At 45.7% G+C, this 16,796-nt stretch overlaps 1 protein-coding gene across 1 annotated transcript in view; it reads left to right on the top strand.

The window, feature by feature from the left end:
• Nucleotides 1-16,374, top strand: part of LOC149332141 (uncharacterized) — a 35,848-nt gene extending 19,474 nt beyond the window's left edge. Inside the window, exons 2-7 of the mRNA XM_089555705.1 lie at nt 329-448; nt 5,797-5,973; nt 7,031-7,109; nt 9,461-9,591; nt 10,877-10,977; nt 13,942-16,374. Of these exons, the coding sequence (XP_089411831.1) occupies nt 329-448; nt 5,797-5,973; nt 7,031-7,109; nt 9,461-9,591; nt 10,877-10,977; nt 13,942-14,010 (677 nt within the window). The 3' untranslated portion in view covers nt 14,011-16,374. The remainder of the gene's footprint in view (nt 1-328; nt 449-5,796; nt 5,974-7,030; nt 7,110-9,460; nt 9,592-10,876; nt 10,978-13,941) is intronic.
• The last annotated feature ends 422 nt before the right edge of the window (nt 16,375-16,796 follow it).

Consider the following 16,796-nt stretch of genomic DNA (forward strand, 5'->3'; position numbering starts at 1 on the left):
GTTTAAATGAACGTTGTTTGCGTCATGCAACGGGATCCTTAACAAAAAATGTCAGTCACCGGAAAAGCGAGAATAAAAGCAACGTGAAATTGCGAACTCTTCAAAATGCTCGCCAATATCTCGCCTGTCAATATCATGACAAAAGTATCGCTGTACATGTATTTTTATTATTCATTCTATCTTTTTGTACGTCCTTCTGCTCAATCGACAAACAGGATAAAGCAATTTCAATTTCGGCTACAATCGCAGCGGCACTGACGGTTTAAGTGCGTCTGCGTCAATTATTCCAAGTGCGTGCCCCATGAGAATGTGTGGCGTCCGTTCGCAGAACCCCTCGGGGCGCAGTGCTCGGGGGAGTCCGAGTGCCAAAACCCGGAGCTCGTGCACTGCATGGAAGGAATCTGCGCCTGCCGCTACGGACACCACAGCCCGTACCTGTGCAAGGAAGGTGAGTACACGGCGCAAAGCTTCTCACCTCTATGCCTGCCACTAATGCCCAAAGAAGGCAGCATCAGAAATCAGTGACGTAGACAGAGCAATCGCCGACAGGCCACTATAAGCTAATCCCACCTGTACACTCACATCACCACCATCACCATTGTAGAAGAATCTAAAACAGGTAGAGATAGTCAAAGTGGGAACAAGCGCGCAAAACGGGACAGACCGCACGCACGCACACAAAAGGGCGCAGCACTGAACCAAGAACAATAAACTGAGTGTACAAATACTAATATATATATGCCATGCACGAACATCGGAAGAGAACGCAGGGAAAGTTGCAACAAACGCAATTTTACTCTTTTGTTTGTAAAGCGTGCTTTGCCTCAATACTTTCGTACTGCAAAGAAGCAAACTTCAAGTGAGAAAATGGAGGGAGTTTTATAAAGACAGTTCCTGGTGGTATGGATACAGTACCGTGCACATGACCGCACCCGGTTTTCCGCACTGCTTATAGTGTTCTCTTGCATCTGCATTTTTTTTATTTGGAAGAAAGTTCGCTGTAATTAGGATGTGCGCTACAGTACGTGAATTCCTATGTCGCATCGCAAGTGTACCTCTCACGTACGTTGTGTCTAAGCATAGGAGAAAATCTCATATTGCATGTTGCGTCCCGTTTGACCCAGTTTTTATGCTAATCCCTCTTTATACTTTATTTTAACGCCGCTATAACAATACTTCGTTAAGTACACTAGCAACACTGACACAAAAGGTATCCTAGAGTTATCAGCTTTGCCTCAGTGGCATCCCACGTCATGGAATGAAGACAGCCTTGCCATTATCAATGCATCTCGTTCGCTACAGACTGTACAAGTGTAAATAGCTTTATTTTAATCCCCAATATGAAGACCAAATTCTCATAGTATTCAACAAATCGCACTTCCCAGCATGTTTCTCAAAGCAAAACTTAAGATGCCAGAGGTAAAGATGGCCTGCTGTAATATTGCTATCTGCTGTAATATTACCCGGTAAAGCAACTCGAAGCTTCAATAGGCACGCTGCTGCGTCAGCAGATAGTAGAGCGGTTTTTAGTTTAGTATAATTTAGTATTTGTTTAATGTATGACCATGTGCGCTAAGTTTTGTTCCTTGTAGACTGTCATAAATCAGTCATATCTGATCATTTATATTTTCTATTACTTCTCAACTAAACCTATAATTTTCCACATCTACCCAGTGCAGGGGATCAGTTACGACGGAGTGCGAAAGTTGATCAGAAATTTTATCCAGCATTTTCTTTGCACGGCAATTGCCTTGAAAGCGTGCTCTACCTCAACATGGATATAACTGCAAAGAAGCCAACTTCAACTTCAAAAGAGCTGCTGAACTGTACCATCATTGGTTGTTCAAACAATCAACTGCACCCAGAACCGTCAACCTTGCTAAGAACGGCACGTGTTTCTGCGTTTGCGCTATCTTAGTCTGAGCGTCAACTAGGCCTACAGGAAGGAAGTATGTACTGTTTCCTCACAGGTACGCCGTAGAACGGCAACTGAAGCCATCATCGTGTACGAGGTCGGTATCAATGCCTTCCAGATAGATACTCGACAATTCTTCAAACACAAACTGTGAATCAGCAAATTTTTACTGCTTCAGTGAGAATACAAACTTCGTTATAGCATTGCCAACAAATAAATCGGGCTCCCTGTGGAGGTGTGGCTGAAAAGCAAACGTTGAGGCCCAAGTGTGATCGCGTTAAATCTACTACCAAGTGCACTATTCAGGGAGAAGCCCATAAGTAACAAACTTTTACTCGTGAGCCCTTTTGTCCAAATGCAGCTTCGAACCTCGCCAGGAGGACTGTCTTGAAAGGACAGTTGTAAATACAAAGTTATAGCATAACGGGATCCGCTTCCGCGGGGCACCAGTGCGCAGGCGGTGATTGGTCCCGACGGGCACGTGGCGCCATCTGGCGCCCTCAGGGCATTCTGCGCATGCGCAGTGGCGCCTCTCAGAAGCGGATCACGGAGCCGATCGGGGAAGGTCTCCAATGCTGCGTTTAACTCGCGTTACAATGAGGTGTCCTAACATTTTTTTTTTTTTTGCGAAGAATACTTGAGCTTAAGTTTTGATGAACGTTTTCCTCTTTTTGTTTTCTTCTTAACGCGAAACCTTTAAAGCTCCTGGTCAGCAGGAAACCCGGCGCCATACCGGCGGCGTTGTTTTATTGAAAAACCAACGTCACGCACGTTTGTCTGGAATGAGAATAATTGAAAAGACGACTTGTAAAGTGAATTACAGGTCGGCTCATGTCTCAAACTACTTAACTTATAAACTGATTTTACATGAAGAAAAATTTTTATTAATTTAGCCGGGTAGGAACCCACGCCCTTTGTGACGCCAGCCAGGCGCGCTACCGACTATGTCACTTGGCTAAGGTACAAGGGGGGAGGTAATGTGTGATGGTGTTCGCATAATTTGAAGCTTTCAAGCTTAGTAACGTGATAATTAGTTGAGTGAACTAGAGACGTGCTAATTAGTGCGATACTAATCAGAGTAACATTATATGAAAAAACTGCAGTGTGGAGCGGAAACTCTGTTGTGATAAATGTGCAAATGTGAACAAACAACAATGACTGTTTGTGAAGAGAAACGCTGAAGGGAGCCTTTAACGCTTTCTCGTCATACCCCCCTCCCCCGACCATTTTTATTTTTGTTATTATCGAATATTCCTTTCATTCCTTTTTTGCTATCCAGCTATTTTTCCCTCTCTTCTAAACGAAAAGTTCTAGTAAGCGAGGAAGCGTGAAGTTCGGGCTCAAGAAAAGCTTAGCACCATCATGCACGTGCGGTCAAACGGGACAAGACTCGTACGAGCCTCGCTTCTCAGCGAGCCGCAGTGGACCTCTCAGGTTCGCCTTTCCGTTCGAAAGGCGCGCGAAATCTCCATAAGTCCCCCATTTTCACGGTGTGCCCAAAACGACGACCACCGCGAACGCTCGCTGCCCCTTGAGCCATTCCAAATGACTTTTTGAGTAGGGTAGAGGGAGAGAGAGAGAGAGATTCTTGGAACTCCGAGGCCTAGCCATGCGAACGTGCGCGCCGAGGCGGAGTTAAGCCTAGCGTGTGCTGCTGCCCCGACGCATGCCCTTCGTCGCTGTGGTGGCTCTCGGAGGCGCGAGTTCGGAGGTGCTATTTCTCCGCTAGCTCGCGCCAAGCTCTCTGAGCGCGTTCTTTTCAACGAACGCATTCTCGGTAGTTTCACTTAGTTCAAGCTTCCGAGAGATTTAGGCGCTACTCCCGCAGACGGAAAGTGCAAGTGATTGTGAACTATATAGGTTTAAACGACGAAGTAGTGTTTCTGGTTTTATTTTTCAGTGATCAGTTCCTGACTTTTTTGAACTCTCCATATTGCGAAGTAGCAAACACGCCGCAGAGGAGTCTGCATCGATATGTTCGCGCTGGCAAGAACATGATCGCTCAAGACGACCTCTCAGCTTTTTCTCTTTCTATTGAATGGCCATGTTAACGCTCATTAAGCACCCTTTTCTTTGTTTTTTATTTGTTTGCTTACTTTTCTCTTTCTCATCCGGAACTAGGGCCCTCGGAACTAGACGAGGGCGCTTAGGATCAAAACGTGCATAAATGAAATTTTTTAAATATTTGTTTCTTTTTTCAATTCTTCCTCTTCTCCATGTCTGGATCTCCTTATAATAACTAATAATAACAATAACTTTTATTTTTTGCATGATGCGAACATTGATAACCTTTTTTTATCTTCTGCTACTCACTTCCGCTAACACGCAGAATAAAATCTACGCCTTTCGAGAAATTTTCAGTGCGATAGCATTCGAAGCCCCACGGGGCCAGATTTCGTCGTCGGTCATAAAATTCGTCCATTGGCTGGAAGCAAGTGACGTCACCACACCGGAGTATTCCCATTGGCTGGAAGGAAATGATGTCATCAGACCTGAAGTGATGTCACTTCCGGTACAGGCACCAACAGCTTCGAATACCATCGCACTGCTAACACGTCATGGAATTAGTTGTCCATGTTATTTTTACTCTTGTTTTTTTCTCAATCTATAGTCGGATACAACTCAAGAACGAAGCGGCAAATGCACTTCAAACGAACCTCTCCAGCCAATGGCGTCGACCGACTCTCCCACTCTCCTCCTTGACCGATCACTTTGGACCTGCTAGTGTGAAATCGCAGGTGGTTAACCGCGGGGTTAACCGGGGTTAAGGGGTTAACCGCGGCGTCATGAAAACCGGTCGACGCCATTGGCTGGAAGGCCTCTTTTAAGAGGCATCTGCCGCTTCGTTCTTGAATTGTATCCGGCTATAGCAAGAACATTAGCAGACCAGCTAATCTAATCCCAACACACTGAATACAACCATTGCAACCGCGTCTAGACTTAAAAAAAAAATACATGACAGAAGCGTGGCCGTAGAGTGTGCCATAACACCTCAACTACAACTGTTCATCATCATCACCACCATCAGCCTGACTACTCCCACTGCAGGGCAAAGGCCTCTCCCATGTCTCTCCAATTAGCCGTGTCCTTTGCCAGTTGCGGCCACCGTATACCCGCAAACTTCTCAATCATATCCGCCCACCTAACTTTTTGCCACTCGCTGCTATGCTTGCCTTCTCTTGGAATCCACTCCGTTACCCTTAAGGACCAGTGGTTATCTCGCCTTCGCATTACATGCCCTGCCCAAGCGCACTTCTTCCTCTTGATTTCGACTAGGATGTCTCTAACCAGCGTCTGTTCCCTCACTCACTCCGCCCTATTCCGATCTCTTAACGTTACACCTATCATTTTTCTTTCCATAGCTCGCTGTGTTGTCCTTAAGTTGAACCCTCTTTGTTAGCCTTCACGTTTCCGCCCCATAGGTGAGTACCGGTAAGATACAGCTGTTGTAGACTTTCCCCTTGAGGGATATTGGCAAACTGTCATTCATGATCTGAGAGAACCTACCATATGCGCTCCAACCTATTATTATTCTTCTAGTTATTTCCCTCTCATGATCCGGATCAGCGGTTACTACCTGCCCTATGTAGACACATTCTCTTACTACTTCCAGCACCTCGGTACTAATTGCGAACTGCTGTTCCCTTGCTGGACTGTTAAAACATTACTTTGGTTTTCTGCACCCTGTTATCCTCTGTTATCCTCTTCCAATTCTTCCCGTTCTTATTCTTCTTTTAGTTGTTTTCCTTCTTCATCCACTGAGTGATTCCACTGCTTTTTGCCAGATAAAGTTTGCCATGAGGTGTCGGGAGATGCTGAGATTGGCAGGGATTCGCACTGCGGTCTAATACGGCGCCTGTCGTTGCGCCTGTCTCCCTCAGCGCCAGTGACACAGAAGCCTGTGGAGGACAGCGAGGTTGGCTGGCCTGCGTTGGCCGACCGCGAATGCCACGCGGACCACCAGTGCTACCGGGGATACTGCTGGCATGGGACGTGCCACTGCAAGGACGGTCTGGTCAAGGAGCGAAGCGTCTTCGGCGGATGGAGCTGCGTCCACAGTGAGGCGGAAAACTTCATCCGCTCTACCTATATATCGATCCAGCTGTATTTTTTTTTTCACGCGATATACAGGGTGTACCACCTAAGGCTTATATGATTTTTACAAATAGGCTGAGTTAGAAGGGCGCTTTTTTCGGCATAGCATTGCCAGCGGCGTAGTACGCTTCAATATAGCTAAGTTGTGCTATAGTCCTGCTAACCAGCAGTCTGGTTAACTAATAATGAATAGTTAACTTTTACCTATTACCGTTAGACTCATTAATTATCGAGAGGCATGTAGCCCAAAGCAATTAACATCCATATCAGTTTTTAGAATTTGAAAAACGCGGTTAACCTCGACTCTGTGACACAAAAATTTTTGGCTTGCAGGCAAAGCAGCCTCTCCAGTGCTCGTAACTCGCAGAAATGGCCAAAATTTGTCGGGTCACAGCGCCGAAGGTAATGGCGTTTTCGAGAAACTAAAAACTCACACAGATATTAGTTACGATGGGCTACACGCCTCTCAATTATTAAAGGGGCTAACAGTAATAGTTAAAAAGTTAACTAATCAGTATTAGTAAACCAGCCTGCTAGTTAGCACGTTTTTGCATACTCTGAGGTACTTCACCGCTCACGATGCTATGGTGAAAAAAGCACTCTTTTAACTCAAAAAGCCTATTTTTAAATGTTGTGTAAAGTCTTAGGTGAAACACCCTGTATGGTTGCAATATATGGTTCGCACAGTATGGAGGCCTGACCATATATAGGCCGCTGCAGCCCTCAGACAGGATTTAAGGCCCATCAAGTAGCAATTTTTTTCCTTAAATATAATGTATATTTATGAAAATAAAGGCAATTAGAATTCAGAGCGAAAAGGTAACGAGCTTAAAACGCCTACTTAACAGGGTAGTGTTGTCTAATTACTTTCTGTTACACAGGCAGAAAGACTGGTAAAACGAAATGCTTCTAGAAACTTCTTCTCGGCACTCAACTTTATTAGCCTAAACAAAAAAATGCGCGCACATATCCTCGTACCAGTGCACCCTTTATTTTCCCTTCCTGTCTTTCTCTTCCCAGGAACATCTTCCTTCGGATTCGGAATTCTCGCTGTGATCCCAGTGACCGTGGTTGTCATCTGCCTCGTCGCCTGTTGTGTGTACGTGTACTCGAAGCATCGACCGGGCAATCCCTATGCGCATATCATATTAGAGGCCTTTCCGAGCGTCGCACTTGGGCAGTTTAGGTTACGCTGTGTCTGACATGTCTCGCGACTGCACATAATGCCTGTCCAGTTAGGGTAGGGGACAACCGTTGTTCGGGTGAGAGACGCCATTTTGTTCCTCAAATACTGCGTAGTCCTCTGACATTCACATGAAGCTTTCTGCCTGAAGTAGGTCTGCTGTTCAGGGTAGCTGTATTAAACGATCTCGTCGTCCATACAGCCTAAAATGCGTCGTCTCAAAATAACACTGCGGAGCTGCAAAATCAAGCTTGCGAAACAAAATGGCGTATTTGTCATCACCCTAAGAGGAGAAGCTAACATCGTGACTCTACCTAAGAAGACAAATAAATGAAGAGGAAGAGCAGTGCGCTATATAATCTTTGATTGCGCACTGGAAACTCCCAGAACTACGCAAAGTAAAGGAGGCACAGATAACCGTGAACCATTGCTTCTTTTTGCTAGCACACACATATTTGTGTCTTCGATGCGATTGTATGGTTGCACGGCAGCGCTTACTCTCACTTTTTATCTCTGAGCTTCGGTTTTCATCATTAGATGAGTATCAGCGCTCATTATAGTTCACCGGCCTTGTTTATTTCTTGGGAGGTGATGCTATCCGTAGTCATGTCTGCATGCTCATGTGTCCTAGTCGAAAAGATGGCGAGCTCTTAAACATCAGCGCCGAGCCTTCAGCTTCAAGCACGGTCGTAAAGAGAATAGTGTTGTTGCGGTTAAACTCGTTGCGAAGTGAAAAATTTATTTGTGGCAGTCATGACATCGTCGCGACGGCAGTTTCATGGTTCTAACTTCAATCGACAGTTTACGTGGAGTAAGGCAGTTTTTTAGGCCAAGCGCGCATACACACACGAACGCACATACGCACGCAAAGAAATTGTACTTTTACTTGTTGTCTTTTTCGTAACGCCACTCGCAGTCAAAACCTTCGATTCGCGCGAAACCTTCTTCACGGCTCAGAAGCGGTGGCATTTATAACTGGAACCCATTCAACGGCTAGAAGCCGTGGTAGAAATAAACAAACGTGTGGTTGGCTAGCTTAGTTTTAAAAAACGTTCAGTTAAACCTTTAACGATCCTCTAAACACGCGTTTCAATTACGGTGGGACCTGGACTGCTGTTTCAACAAACTGCCTGACTTAATATACAGAATATTGACCGCTGAACTCTAGGCCGCAAATATGGACGGGCGGCGTTTTTGTGGTTGCTGTAGTTGTTTTTCAAGTGAGTGAGTGAGGCGCAGCAGTAGTGAGAATTGTTAAAACATCTCCTGCGTTGACCAGCTCTCGCATGTCTATAAGGGCATAATACTTTCGACCTTTATTAACGCGTTAACATTAGAAGAGTCTCTGCAAACGTAAATGGCGACCACCGTCATGCGTGGCGCGTAGCATAATGAACCTAAGAATGCCACCTCGGATATAATGAACTTTCGCACGTTGACCTCGGTTATAATGAACGTAAGTCTACATACTCGGATATAAAGAACTCTAGTTTCTCAACCTCGGATATGCGGACGCATTGAAACGATCCATTGAGGACCGCCTAATAGTATTTTTTATGTTTCACTGCCTATGAAAAAGCAATGCGAAGACATCGAGCAGACGTGAGGCAACAATCAATTGGTGCAGTTTCTTTCGTTTCCTCTAAAAATACAACAGAATTTTAACTTCTTAGCGGCCATCGTTCAAAACCAACGCTATAGCATGCCTTCCCCAGTGGGCGTTGAATCTCCTTTGGACGTCCTGGGGACGTTTGAGACGTCCTGCAGACGTCCTGCAGACGTCCGATTGAGCTTCAGTGCCCATTGGGTCACTTTTCCCGATTCTGGTCACGATAACTCTCAGATGTTTTTACAAAGTCAGCTCTTAGGCCATACACTCCCCTCTCTTGGGATCTCGTGGCCGTCGTCAGCATGAAATGACGTCATAAAATAGCAAGGTCATATGACAGATAAGTCAAGTGCTCCGTTAAACGTTTTACAGATGTCCCTATACACCTTTCCAACCTGGGCGCTGCCATATTGTTTCCGGCGGCGGAACCGGTTTCTAGCAGTGCAGAGAGGAGGCGTTTCGCCGCTTCCACCGTGCTAGCGGGAGGTGCCCACTGCAGTCCAGGGAACAATATGGCAGCGCCCAGGGAGCCCTTTTTGGAAAGGTCTATAACCACCTCACAGAGCATGTCTCCCAAAACAGCTGACTCCGCATCTCATGTCAATTCCTTCCCGTCTTCTCTTCCAATACCCCACGACACCCTCCCTTCTGGCGACAGACAAGTTGCTCTCCGCAAGCAACACCAAATGCCCTCCAACGCCGCAGCACAGCCCGAACTCGCACGAGACGACGGCAGCGCCAACGTGTCCGCGGCTGGAGTGAGCAATATCTACAGACAGAGACGATATTGTGAGTGCAAAACATACACACCGTAAGACCTTTTTTTTTTCTCTTCTTGCGATGGGTCGGGCGACAAGGGGGGTGAGGATGAAAGTCCATTCAATGTATTAACAGTTAAATGGAAACCAATCACGAACTTTGTCAGTTTTTTTTTTTTGTGCCGGTCGTTGTCTCAAACGATTGCTTACAAATTCCTGAAAATTTCGCCACCGGTAGTGCCGGTAGATCGGCAAAGTGTGCGGTATCAATAGTCTGCATTCAAATATTTTAAGGTGGCCGGCACAACACAGTGTGACCATTGTTGCCAGAGGTTTACGGAGTGCAGGAAATACGTCTCCACACATATTACACAAAATACATGCGAGTATGTTTAGGTTTTATGAAGCGGTTACATTACTAACATAAAACTGGTTTCAAGATCGGTGTCCGGAGTAAGATGCTGCCAGTTTCTTTGTAAATGTGTAACTGCACAGGATGATTATAAAGCTGTCAAATGGAACGGTACTTTCTCCTCCTTTCAAACGTCTCCGCAGGTCACGCTCCACTCCCGGTAGACCGCCAATTCTTTGGGAGCGTTATCTCCTCATAAAATTTTAATCGCATTAGTAGGTAGCTGTTAGAACTGCTAATAATAGCAAGGGCAGTCGTTGTACCTCATTATGACCCCAACTTTCACTATGTGCTATGCTTCCCTATTGTTATCGTACGTTTTTGATTCCATTGCACCGCCTTCAAGTTTTATTCCTACTCAAAGAGGGGGGGGGGGGGGGGGGGGGTGATACTGTCCAGTTGTAGCGTGCAGAATATACCTGTATGCACACCTCCTATCTTGCAGCTATGCTAGCGTCACGCAGTTGGCCTAGTTTAGGTGTGGGCTTTCCCCTTAAGAGAGCATTCTGTTTCTATGTTATTCCTCCTATATACTCCTATACAGTCCAATATACGCTCCTATATTTCAGCAATGGGCCCGCTTCAGGTGTGCGCTATCTCCACTAACGAGCTTTCTGTTTCTATCTCACTCCTCCTAAATTCACCTGAACTATCCAATGTAACCTCCCATATATATATGCGGAATGGTGTTCCTCACGAAAATCTCCAAGGGTTTCGTGCGGAACCTTTTTTCTTCTAAAATCAATATAAAGTCATTAGAATTTAAATTAGTTTTTTTTTTTTTATGAAGATCCGGGCTGGCTTAACTGGCGGTACAAAGAGCGAGTTCCGAGACCAGTTTCTATTTTCTTGCATGACTTCTTCTTTCATTTTATATATTTTTCCTCTTTTTTTTTGTCCGCAGTTCCGCACTACGTAGAAAGCCCGAAGCCCCACGCGGCGCAGCAGGTCGTGGCGGCGCCAACCGCATCCCGTCCCATAGAAATGAAGCCAATCGAAGCCAAGGTAAGACGGAGGGGAATCCCCTCGCTCTTTTCGTCCCTCGGCAACCGAAGAGGTAAGGTTTAACCGCAGGCCGGTAATTGTTTCTGTGGCGTCACACTCGGCGGTTTGTGGCCCGGGGGAAATAAGAGGAACGGCGGGAAGTCTGAAAGGAATAAAGTTGGGGAAAGAGGAAAAAGGGGTTAACCCGCCCGTGGTGACCCAAGAGGGAATCGGAGAGAATATATTGAAGGCGACAAGAAGTTAAAATGATTCCTGCCTCCTTAGGCGGAAGATAAATAAGCATATACTGCCATCTTTCTGCGAATTAATAAAGATGGGAGTCATCCTTGCCGCGAGTGACCTGGAGGGGCCACGGACTATTTCGATAAGCTATTATGAGGGCGGCTCCTGCTTTTAAAATTCGGCAGAGACACTTAAGACTGCTTACGTGTGAGAATGCCAAAGCATTAAAGAACTGAGTCATGCCACGTTGCAGAATGACTGAGTCATGACTATGAGTACAAGGCATGACTTACCCTTGCAAGTCATTCTTGTACAAACTATACACCTTATTTGCTGAGTCAGCGTCATGAGTATGACTATGCTACTTGTAAAGTGCTCAATCATGCTACGTTGCAGAATGACTGAGTCATGCCTATGACTACGCGTCATGACTACGCATACTACGCGTCATGACTACGCATCGGTTTTATTTTATATTTGTATATTCGTCTATAGCAGTATATTCGTGTATGCACATTTGGTTTTGTGTTGCGACGTGTTGTGCTGTTTTGCGCTGCGTCGGATTCTGATGCTACCGAATGTGCATGTCTGTATTTGTACGCGTGAGTGAACACTACTCATGCGCAGTAACTGAGGCGAGCACACGTAAACGCGCATGCGCGCTATGACATAACACTCCTGACCGAACTACAAATGCTTGAGCCATTCATAGCCTTCTTTGTTGTCGTTTTTTTATTTTATAGCAATAGCTTTAATCCCTGTTTTCTGGCGTCGTTGTCGGTGGCGTCCGCACCGCAAGCAAAGCCCACCCGCCGGATTGACACTACTGAAGTCCCTAGATCAGCTCTAGAAGTTTTGGATACTACAACACACCTTGTCAACGAGAAGAAAAATAGGTTCCGGCTCCCTCGCACTCCGCCACCTGGCCCAAATACAGTATAACCCTGTTTTTCACTGCAGCAGCTAATGTTGAACATTCGCGGTACCAACTCGTAATCATCCTGTGAACTTTTTCGCATAATAAAAACTGAGCAAGTCACGCCAATTACACTCATGTATAGCTACACGCCCAATCACTCGCTGATATGTCGCCTAACAATCACTTGCGTCGAATTTATGCTAATTAGGCATTAACTTACTAATTACCGTGGACTTTACGACATCCTGTATTTGCGCATAGTGAATATTGCCGCCCTATCCCTATTTTTTACTATCGCTCCCCCCTTTCTTCCCCTTTCCCAGTCCCTTTATTACCGCTAGTCGCAGCTCAGGTGCTTCAGGTTTCGATGGCAGATGCCGCGGCTAGCAACATCTTATCCTTCCATTGTTATTTTATTAATAAATACCCGCTAACAACAACAACAGTAGCGAGAATCTGAAAAAAAAAAAACTTGGGAGGCGATTAAGCTTCCGCCTTAGAGTGAAGCGCCATAGCGCCTGCTCCTTATACCATCCACAATACAGCATCACATCCACGCTGCTCCTAGAGGCCCCAGTGCGTAATGGAAACTTCCGAGTCCGCTTCCTCAAGGACGAACGGTGACGTCACACTCGCTAACAGCGCTCCTTGTGGACTCCGCAAGAAGTGATTTTTCAGGCACTAACGACGCGGCGGCAGTTTGCGGCTGTGACGACGCCGGCGACGATACCAGCTTTTTCGCCTCACGAGCTCGTTAAAGCTCTCGCGTTAAAAGTGTCATGCGCCTTGTTCGATGAAAGAAACAGAACAATTCAATGTGCTAAGCGATATAAAGTAGAGCCGTCAAGTCTTAAAGGGGCACTTAAGAGGAATATGAACTCGTATTTTTACCGCTGGAACACGATCTACACGTTCCGAGTGTTCTTAGAAACTTCGAATTATTGCCCTGTGCGGCCGATTTCCCTAATTTAAATCAGATTAAACGTCCCGGCTCCCGCCTTCTTTTTTTTTTAATTACCCGCATACGGTGGGAGGAGTCAACCAACCTCTCGACCAGTCCCGTGGCGGCTTGCCGCTCTGACATCGGCGAAGTGATACATAGTGATCGGCGAAAGCGGAGTCCACGCGTATTTTTATTTCCGTGGGACTAATTTGCAACTATGTAATCTCTGACTACATCTATTTACTCACGGAAATCTAAAAGAAAAAACAATATAAGCGAGATCAAAGCCGCCACGCGGCTGCCTGAAAGGCACTCCATGCGTTGGTCGACTCCTCCCACCGTTGGTCGACTCCTCCCACCGTCTGCGGGGAATTAAAAAAAAAGGCGGGAGCCGGGACGTCTAATCCGATTTAAATTAGGGAAATCGGCCGCACAGGGCAATAATTCGAAGTTTCTAAGAATGCTCGGAAAGTGTAGATTGAGTTCCCGTGGCAAAAAGACGAGTTCACATTCCTCTTCAGTGCATCTTTAACTTCCTTTCTGCTGTTCTTCTTTTTAGGCGATGTTGATTGCCTGCCTCAGGGCATAAAACGGTATGTAATGATAGATGAGGATGCCTAAAGAAATGATTAAAGGTTCGCTGATCTAATGAAATCGAGGAGTGAACGATGATGCGGTCCTTGTATCCAAGCGGTGTATGAAGCACTACTGTCGGGGGAAAAGACCCGCTGCCGCCAGGTGCCGAATTCTTGTCGGCTTCAGCGCCGAGCAAACACACAGCAGGTGGAGAATGTCGGACACCCGGGGCGGGGATATAAACCTTCGAATTTCTCCATGTATTACTAGCTAATTTACCTCTGTTCTTGTTCTTCGGTTACAGGAAACTTCGCCAGACATCGAGGAAGCAGGGAGCTCTTCCAACAACGCCAGCGTGTCACCTCAGGCTTAGCGAACGTGGCGGTGCCTCTTCTTTATTTGGCAGAGTTTAACTTCGTCACTTTCTTTCCCAGATGGCGCAACAATCTGTAGAGCCTCTAATTTTTGGTCCGCTTGGTGTGCCCTTCATTGGAAAACGTAAAGCTTGCTTTGAGTGTTGCAGTTTGTATCCAGACAGCTCTGATCCATTATACGCTTACGTTGTGGACGTTTCCTCGCAACTAAAGTTTCAAAATAATGCGCAGATGGATCAAAAAATAAGTACCTTTTACTCCATAGAGGTGGTTTTCTCGTTAGGTAAACCGCAGTCGGTGTATCCAGAATTCCTCAATCCCGCGGATTATGAAACTCCGAATCAAAATCAAGCCACGGCTTGCGCACAGCTTCTTGAGGTTAGAAGATGGTGGTGCCACCTATGAACCAAGTATTCACCCTTTTTTTTTTTTTTTGCAGCGCTGAGCAGTTGTACCAAACGTTAGCAGGTAGCGTGACAGTCTGCAAACTTCCGAGTTTAGAACCGGAGTGCTAGGCTATGAAACAAGGCCCCTTAAGTAGATCTTTCTAACTGGTATGATCAAAGAGCTCCGGTTATTTTTGATGAATTTGACAGCACCAAGCCTTACAGCTACACTTCATGAGTGTCTGTGTTTAGTCAAATCGTGTTGCGGTCAAGATAACGAGCATTTGCAGCGCCAGATAAACTGAGGGCCGGAAAAGATTCTTTTTGAAGAACAGTATGCAGACAAACCAGGGCGTATGGTTGCTTTGCAAGCTGCGCATAATGAGGTGCGAGGGAAAAAAAGAATAACAGAGCGAACATGTACTCCTATGTGTGATGAGTAGAAGGAACGCCGATATGACATTTGTAAGATACTGCAATGCTTCTTCTCCGATTCTTGATTTTCCGGATAAAAGTGGAGTCCTGCTAAGAGAATCCGTTTGCCGTATCGATCACGAGGTTTCGATGAGGAAAGTCCAGAAGCCGCGAAAAGAAATTAACAGCGTACGTACCGTCTTTGTGAAAAGTAACCAGGCTGCCATGACTGCGGAAAAAGTGGACTGGCAGAGGAGCGGTGGCGCTGCAGTCGCCAGCCCTCGTCGGCTGCAAGGATAAACTGGAGTGATGTGAAGCTACGCCGTAGCTGTCCTCATATGAACGATACAAAGTTTCCTGATCGTATGAGAAGCGGCAAGGGCTAGTCTGGTTACTTATGGCAAAGACTGCACGTTTCATCAGGATTGCTGCATACGAGAAAGAAGGAACGCAGACAAGCCATTGTCTTCATTATATGGCGTTACTTTAGTTGCCTGGTTAACCAGTGTCCAAGTCACTGCACGCAGTCGTAGTGTCAGATCGGCATGAACATCTGCTGCGCAATCATTCGCGAATCACCATTTACTTACATCAAACATTTGGTTCTTCGCCATTCTGGAGCACCAAGACACGATCAATGGCCACGAGGTTAGATACTGCCTGTTTGATATTATCGTCAGCCACGTTACAAAACTATAAATACATCCGAGAACGCTACGAGCTCTGTCTGTACTTAAGACTGCGTGTGGACTTGGCTGAAAAGGAAAGCAGCCAGAAAAAAGCCAACAAAACATTGCGAAGCAATCCCTAGTGAATCCTGAACTATCTCACCATTGCAGTTTTTCTGGAACGATTCTTTATTTTATTTTCCTCGTTTAGCAGCCCGTCGCTGTTGTTGATGTTGCACGAGAGCTCTAGCCAGCCTTCCACCAACTCGGTCCGCTAAGCGCGTCAAAGAGCTGCAAAAGCCATCTATAAACATAGGCTACAAGCTGAAAAAAAAAACTAAAACGGACGACTGGCGTCCTTTCTTCCACTTTCTATACAAAGGCGAGGAGTTCCTGAAAGAGCAAAACGTTGCTTTCCCATCTCGAGCCGCCACCAGTTCAACTTCTTCCCAGTGTATCTCAGACAAATCAGCAAAGCTCCACGCGGACGTCCTCGGCCTCCATTTTCCCTTCGCGCTACTTTTAAATCTTGCACTGACATCGCCGCATGTTAAAAGCCATTGCTCGACAACATCCCCACCTTCGGTGCTTAAGTACGACTATGGCTCCTCTGGTGAGCATGTGGGTACAGGCTTCGCGGAAAGTACTCAGACTATTATTACCACAGTAGACGACTGTTGCGGTTACTGGTGCTGCTCAAGAGCCTGTTGAAATCTTCCGCATAACTATTCCCATAATTCCGTATGTTTTCTGTATGGCTCATATGGAAATTATATGCAGCAAGCCAAATTTATACGGATAGTGCACATGGAAAAGCTGAACTACATACGGATACCGCATGACGCCATACGAAAACTGTACGATATGAATATACAATCTATACAACAAACATATGAAAACTATACAGACTTTATATATATATATATATATATATATATATATATATATATATATATATATATATATATAAACGTAATGCGGTTGACACACGGTAGAAAAACAACAACTTTATTCTTTATTCTAACGTTTCGACCAGGGTCTGGCCTTCGACAGACTCTGACGAAGGCCAGACCCTGGTCGAAACGTTAGAATAAAGTTGTTTTTCTACCGTGTGCCAACCGCATTACGTTTATGTTCTACCGGATCCATCCGATCTTCACCCCCTACTATATATATATATATATATATATATATATAGCTTTGAAGCGCTGACAGCACAACGTGCGAGCCTCAACGCAAGACCGAGCGTCTGTTCTGGGCACTCCGAATGTGGCCTGGGAACTTTCTGCAAAGTCTGTACGCTTAAGCTACACCGCC

The sequence above is a fragment of the Amblyomma mixtum genome, chromosome 8 (assembly GCF_055824585.1).
Source record: "Amblyomma mixtum isolate Tamu chromosome 8, ASM5582458v1, whole genome shotgun sequence".
Classification (NCBI taxonomy): domain Eukaryota; kingdom Metazoa; phylum Arthropoda; class Arachnida; order Ixodida; family Ixodidae; genus Amblyomma; species Amblyomma mixtum.